The sequence below is a fragment of the Trichoderma evansii genome, assembly GCF_050947405.1.
Source record: "Trichoderma evansii strain SZMC 28006 chromosome Unknown GGI43scaffold_4, whole genome shotgun sequence".
Classification (NCBI taxonomy): Eukaryota; Fungi; Ascomycota; class Sordariomycetes; order Hypocreales; family Hypocreaceae; genus Trichoderma; species Trichoderma evansii.
In genome coordinates this window covers 731678-738736 of record NW_028145202.1, presented here as the reverse complement: position 1 = coordinate 738736, position 7059 = coordinate 731678, and the positions used below count along the sequence as shown (strand labels likewise).

General features: G+C 51.1%; 1 protein-coding gene across 1 annotated transcript; it reads left to right on the top strand.

The window, feature by feature from the left end:
• Positions 1–2868: 2868 nt before the first annotated feature.
• On the top strand, positions 2869–7029 carry GGI43DRAFT_287074 (uncharacterized protein). The gene is made up of 3 exons (XM_083201314.1): positions 2869–3634; positions 3764–3957; positions 4021–7029. Exons 1-3 carry the CDS (start codon positions 3384–3386, stop codon positions 6957–6959), a joined length of 3384 nt encoding a protein of 1127 aa, XP_083063228.1. The 5' UTR covers positions 2869–3383; the 3' UTR covers positions 6960–7029.
• Positions 7030–7059: the final 30 nt, after the last annotated feature.

The window sequence follows — 7059 nt, the reverse complement described above, 5'->3', positions numbered from 1 at the left end:
GTGAGAATGGCAAACGGAGAGCAAACGGAGAGGAATTGGGGACCCTGGCAGCAGTGGAGCTTTGTTGGGATGCGCGGTAGTGACGTCGGTTTCAGACGGCGCTTGGCTCCTCCCTGGCATGTGAATTTATGGAACGCCTCGCTTCGTGTAGCAGCGACGACGCGCAAAGGGAGGAAATGCAGGCAATTTGAGTGTTTTACAGATCAGAATAGATCCACGCAGAGCAGAGGGGATCGTGAGATTAAAGAAAAGCCCATATCAAAGCTTCCCCAGCGGTTTTGGGGGCAAAACGCAGCGGCGGCACCGGCTCCGGGCCACCAAAGGCCAATTGTTGAGAACGTGCTGCCTGTCCGTTGATCCAACAAGCTGCACTTCGGCTGCAGGCACATGATCCAAGGCTTGGGCGAAAATCCGTCCGTTTGACAAGCGCTGTGGGGGGCGTGGCCGGCAAAGGACAGGTACCCTGTACCTGGGCTGTACTCTGGGTTCCGCAGTGGCAGCACGCTCCTCTGGGGCCCTACGGTGCCTTACGGTGGCTCTTCAGGCACCGTTTGGGCACTATTCAGGAGGTCTACCGGAGTTGGCAGGTAGCTGACAGGGAGGCCCCTCTCCCAAGATTCAACGGGGAGCGAGATTTGCAGGGCCGTGTTAAAAGGGCGGAACCTCGAGCGGCGAATCCGGGGTACCCTCGAGTCGCTGGTACCTGGCGCTGCCGAAACCACGCGCCCATCATGTGCTCAACCATTTGCACGGGACGTTCAGGCGAGAAAATTGCAAAAGAACAACGTAATAGCTGCGGATTACACCAAGTACATGCCAACCTCCCCCAACAGCCGAGGCTCCAGGACTTCCTCTTGAAGGTTGGCGTTTGCCTCTTCGATGACTGGTGTCTGACGCTCGGACGACAGGCTTCCAGCGGCTACCTGCTGTGCAGGCATTCTCCATAGGCTCACTGAATCGTCCCCCGTCTCACGAAGAGGCTCACCTGACAGACCACACATGCCTGAGATGAGTCGTAGGGCCAGGGTTTGATCCTTTCCTTGCATCTCTTCCGCCACTCTATAGTTTTCTCTCGAATCACAGCCCACAAGACTCATTGCACGCTCCTCGAGCCAGGAAGTCCGATTATAGCCAGCTTACTATTACGTTGTCAATGAGATCCGGAGTGCTGATACAAGTACGTAATCTCACACTAAGGTAAGGGACGTGCGATTGCTATTACGGTGCATGTGTGAGACATAGTCGTCGCATGAAGCATTTTGGGTTGTTTTGATGTAGATACAGTCTATTAGTACTAGAGCCTGTTTCAGTCGGCAAGAAAAATGTGAGGGAAATAGGGCGAGCGATGAACCATCCGACAATGGTGATGTCAGCTATGTGTGCTATAATGAAGATCGTCTCCCCCACGTATGGATCGAACTAAAGATCGCAAGTTAATATATCTCGACACCACGACAGGATGGGACTAGACGGTAGAGGCAGCTGCGGAAAAAATACGCTTGTCGGCGATTTATAAAAGAAATGGAAATCGCGGATCGACGGTGGGTAGAGCTTTGGTATGTATGGACTTTGAACAATGCGAGCCGCCTGCTCGTTGCTACCTTCGTATCTTGAAGCCTTTCATGGGAATACAAAGGCAGGCATCCCTCGATGTGACCAGATTTTCAAGCAACAGCTCTAAAGAAGAGAAGCTGCAAGCACACAGTAACTCTTTCAAGGCTTTTGGTATGTTACCTTTAAAGCCTAATAATACCACTTTAGATCGCTGGCCCAGTGTCAAAGAACCGGCTGCAGCTGATACACTTCTCCCAGTTGTATCATTAGGTAAATGTCAAGATTTCTCACAGTAGCAGTGTACCAGTCTCATATACGGGTATTGGGTACTGTCTATCTACCAAGCCATATAGTCCAAATAGTAGCACATGTATCAAGCCGTGGCGGTGTTTAGGCTTCACAAGCTGGAGCCCACCAAAAGCTTAGCACCCTACGTCGTCAGCACCTATAAAGGCGACAACACATGTCAAAACAAACTTTCAGCTGCCACCAATCTGCTGCTCCATAATAACCGTCAATTCGTCGCTATAATAGCTGATGTATTTGCTCAGCTACTACATAATTACGCAGAGCAAGCCAATGTAGGACATTTCTTTCGAACTGCCTCCTCTACGCACATACGTGGCTAGCTTTCCACCATAAACTGAATACTCCATCTCCATTTCGCCAACAAATAGGAAAATGGTGAAGATCCCCTGCCGCGACCGCTCATTTGCGCCTGTGCCCGCCCAATCGGCAGCTGGTGGGCAAATGCAATGGCAGCACAGCATGCAACACAGCTTCCCCTCTCGAAAACGCTTCAGTCGTATAAATCCAAAGTATAAAAAATCACACAGGCCCCCAAAATACAGTAGATACACCTTGCCGGCCAAATGTTAACAGCTGCCTGGAGCCATTGCGTGGTATCTACCAAGTACCAAAGCATCAAGGCAGCAGTATTTCGATTTGTCCAGGCTCCTTCTTTGCTGCGACGCTTTCGTGATATATATAAGAAAGCACGTATAAGTCAACAGCTGCTGTCTCAATGATTGCCTAATGCGGGAACCGCCCGATAAGACATTTAGGATCTTATTCTCTCCCATTCACTCGCCGCCAAGCCGCCAAGCTCATCGATTAACTCGTCGTGAAGGCCTTATTTGTTACTTATTTTGGTCTCCCGCAACTTGCCCTAGCAAGGATCGTCACTTTGATCCACATTTTGCATCCTGAGGGCCGCAAAAATACGCTTTTCCGGTGCAAGTCTGTTGCAGCAAGTTGGTATTGCCGAAGCGATAAGGCTTTATGCATGTTGTTCGTTTTTTCCTCGTGTTATTTTCCCAAGGTTATATCCACTAACTTAGATCCCCTTACCTTAGATCCCTTTTTCCCACGAGGGCAAAACTCAAAGTTGGTGGCGGCACAGCCCTTTACATCATCCTCACACCAGTCTATATAGCTACTGCTGGTAGCTCTCACGCCGCATCATTATCATTGCTTTTGCCTTAATTCCTCTGAGAGGGCTGCAAGTCGCCGGGCGGTCAGCAGCACAGTGCAATCCCCAAGTGTCTCTCTCTGCCGAAGCCAGCTGTTTTACTGTTTTACCGTTTTACCCACGCGAGGCCGTGCCAGCTCTCGCCATCTTGCACGGCGTCGCGCCTCCAACGTACCCGGCGAAAAAAAAAAGTCCAGCCCTCCAGCCGCCGTCCAATCGGCGGCCCGCATTTACTGGGGTCGCTTCCAAGACCAGCCAGCCCTGCTACGGTCCTTTCTCCCGTCTGCAAACCTCCAACTACCGACATCCTCCGTCGGCATTTCTGCTTCAGTCCATCTGACGGCAGCGCGCTGAGAATATGTCATGGGAGCTTCCAGCCCTGACGCTTCTCTCCCTCAGCGCTGTTGGATTCTGGGGACTCGGTAGTCCCCAGCCCTTCCATCGCAAAGCCTTCTACATCCTCGTCAGCGCCTCGGCTGTCCTAGTCGATCCTCGCCAGGTGATTGCGCGCATGTACACCGGCGCCCACGAGGCCTTTCTCGATTACCAACTCGATGCCCTACTTGCTCAACACTTCAAGATGGCTCTCACCCTTGGTGCCGTGTTCTGGTTAGCCCCCTCCTTTCCAATGACGTTGCCCAAGCTTCAAGTCCCGTTTTACTTGGCAGCTTTTGCTGTGACTTGCGAGATTCAAGTTCGTCTTGCTAACTGAATGGTTTTTTTTCTCTTTACAAACAGGCTGCTCCATCGCGGATGGCAAACTCTCTGGAAACCGGTACCCGAACTTATTAATATTCTTGGTGTCGATATACCTGAACCTCCTGATGTTAGCCTTGCTGGCATTCGATCCGACGCGGCTACTCTCAGTTGGACTCGCCCAACTAGCAATCGGCCCGTACAGAAATATGCGATTCAAGTCAATGGAGTACATGGTATGTTTTGTTGGCAGGTTGTGGAGTGAAGCAAAGTTATCTGACTGTTCTGATTTGCAACAGTGGGCGATTCGCCAGGCAACGAGGTGGCAATTACGGTGACGGGACTGAAACCCAATCACTATTACAACGTTCGTGTTGTTGCTGTTGGACCTAATAACTTCCAAGCCGGCAGTGCTCTTCTACGACTGCGTACCTTTGGCAAAGATGGGAGGCCGCTATTGGGAAATTCACGACTCCCTACTAACTTTACGGACCCGGAACAACCTCGACTTGGCCCTGGCGAGGATGAAAGCGACGATTCCGACGATGCCTTGTTTCCTATGCCGACGGTTGAAGCTGCACCGGTCCTTAACGAGAACTCAGCAAACTCCCGCGAGCCTAATGGGACTGCGCCTGGGCAAAGACGAAATACAATCAACCGTCGCCACTCACCATCCGTAGCGAGCTTAGATCAGCCACATATTAAACTTCCAATTTTCGATGGCCCTGAAATGTCATTGGACGAACTGAATTGCAAATTCGAAGGGATCCGAAAAGAGATTGACGACACATTGGCCCTTTATGCTAAAGATGAGGCAGATTCACAGCAGCAGGAAGAGGAGCTGAAAGGGGAGAAAGAGCGAAAGCGACAAATATTAAAAGAAAAAGAAGAGCAGACGGCCCAGCTCAAGGCCATGGTGAGAGCTACTATGGAGCAGATGAGAGGAGCGGAAAAGGATCGAGCGAAAAAGGAGCAGCAACTGCGAGATAAGGAAGCTAAGAAGTCCAAGGTGCGGGATAATGTCTCAAAACTTGACACCGAGACACTCCGTATGAAGCGAGATCGCGAAGGATTTGATGCACAAAAGGCGGCCTTGGCAGACAAAAGAGATTCAGACGTGCGAAAACTGGACGAGATGAATGTTGACCTTCTGGATAAATGTGCTGAACTTGAAGCCGAGTTGAAGGATAAAGGAAAGCAACTACAAGATCTCAAGGCAGCTCGAGAAGAGCTACCCGATGCTCCTGACGAGCAGTGGAAAGAGGAAGATTTCAAACTGAGGAGGGACTGGGATGCCAGGAGGAAAGAGCTGCATGGGCGGTGGGCTGCAGAATCCAAGGGGACTTATGAGCTGGACCAACAGATTCATATACTGTCTAAGCAGCTGAGGATTGAACAGTCCAATCTGGAATATCTCAACCAGGGGGCTGCTTCCACTGTGGACTTTGAGATGTCTCCCCCGCCTCGGCCTAGGCGCCTGAGCAACGCGGACATGTCATCACCAAGTCCAGTTATGCCCTCCGAGCCTGGATATCCACCACCTGCCGGCTTTCCAAACTCTGGATTCGGCCCAGCACTTTTCATGGACATAACAGCGACTCACGGCCAAGGCGAGCCCCAGACAGAAGCTGAGCTTAGAGAGGCAAATGGCCCCTTGAGCCCATCGGCAGCTCGTTCATTTCTTCCCTCTAACATATTTGATGAGATGGAAGAGCCTGATCTCAAGCACGGAGATGACTTTCTGCCTGAGTCAATTTCCCAGGGAGATGACGAAGAGGTGCAGTCCCCAGCTTCCGCTAGCCCACCTTTTAACATATTTGCAAGCCCCCATGGGTCTTCACAAAATCTCCCATTCCCGCAATACTCTGAAAACGACGATGGGCAACCATCTTTGACTTCACCGGGGATAATTCATTCGGCTACTTTACCCCCAGCCACGGGCCACAGGCTATCTAACTTTTTGGCTGTGTTGCGTAACAGAGGTCCTAAGCCTGCGGACGACATGGGCCCGGCGCTTGGTTCCCTAAAGCCAGGCCAGAGCCAATCCTTCCCTCGGGGAACAGATGAGCAGGAAATATTGGAAAATCGCCGCAAGATCAACTTTTCTTCCTGGATGAACCGCAACTCGACTGGGCCAGACAACTTTACCGGGACACCCTTCTCCGCAAGCCGACCATTCTCGATGCGTCGATTCATTCCATTCGGTAACAACTCAAGTGGTGGAGTATTCGGTGAAGGAGATGTCGATGGCTCCCGGCCAGCGTCCATTGCCTCCATCGATTTGCCGAGGCCATCAACTGACAGTGGTTCTATATGGGGAGTTCAGGGAGTTCAGGGAGAGCAGGGAGGGCTACTGAGCACTAAGAATCGACTATGGTCTCCGGATAATCGATGGCCTTCCAGAAGCGGCTCTAGGCGTCCGTCTATTCACGGATCGCCATCTATCCTGACTACCACCTTGGCCTCTGCAGAAGATGTGATATTGGACGAAGATGATCTACTTGATCCCCAGACCTCACCCAGCCAGATTGGAGTGATTGGCTCTCGCCCGCCGACCGCATTAAAATCTCTAAACCAACGTCTGAATCCTGCGGCCCCAACTTTCTTTGGATACCACCCTTCAGAATCTGACGTAGACGTCTCTCAGAGTACAGAAGGAAGTAAAGATAAAGTAAAAGGGAACAAGACGAAGGGCAAGGAACCTTCGACCCCGAGCATGGGGTTCCCCCATTTCTCGGACGATTCCCCCTCTGATACACGAGAGTCTCGAGACGCTCGTTCCATTCATACGCAGATTTCAGTTGCCGAATCTCACGAATCGCTAACGCTTGATTCGACGTTATCCAACACGCCGTCCGACCTCCATTCTAACGCTGACTCGGCTCCCAAAGATGCGGATAATGTCGTCATGAAGCTGTTCCGTAAGGGGAGCTCTAGCAAGTTTGGCCTGTCAAATAGACTTGGCAAAGACACTGGACTGTTTAAAAAGGGACCCGGCAGCGCAACTCATTCGGATAGAAACGCGTCCGTCGACCATCGCTCCAGTATTGGAGATATTGACGATTTAGGCGAGGATGCTTCTCAGCTCGGTCGTAGTTACGACAGCGTAGGAAGCAGTCCTTCTCTAGGCCCTGCTAAGTCTAGGGATTCCAAAGAAAGCCGTATGAGCGGATGGCGATTTATGAAAAAGAAGGGCAAAGACTCCAGTTCTAAAGATAAGGAAGACGAGGAAGAATAAAGTGGTGTATGCCAAGCGTATGATAAAAACTCATAGCGGCACCATAAAGCGAGAATAGCTGTTAGGAACAATAGCCAATAATACACTGTACATAATACCG

Coding starts and splice junctions, on each gene's coding strand:
- GGI43DRAFT_287074 (XM_083201314.1), top strand. CDS start 3,384: ATGTCATGGGAGCTTCCAGCCCTGACGCTTCTCTCCCTCAGCGCTGTT. Junction 3,635..3,763: donor ACCCTTGGTGCCGTGTTCTG/GTTAGCCCCCTC, acceptor CTTTACAAACAG/GCTGCTCCATCGCGGATGGC. Junction 3,958..4,020: donor TCAAGTCAATGGAGTACATG/GTATGTTTTGTT, acceptor GATTTGCAACAG/TGGGCGATTCGCCAGGCAAC.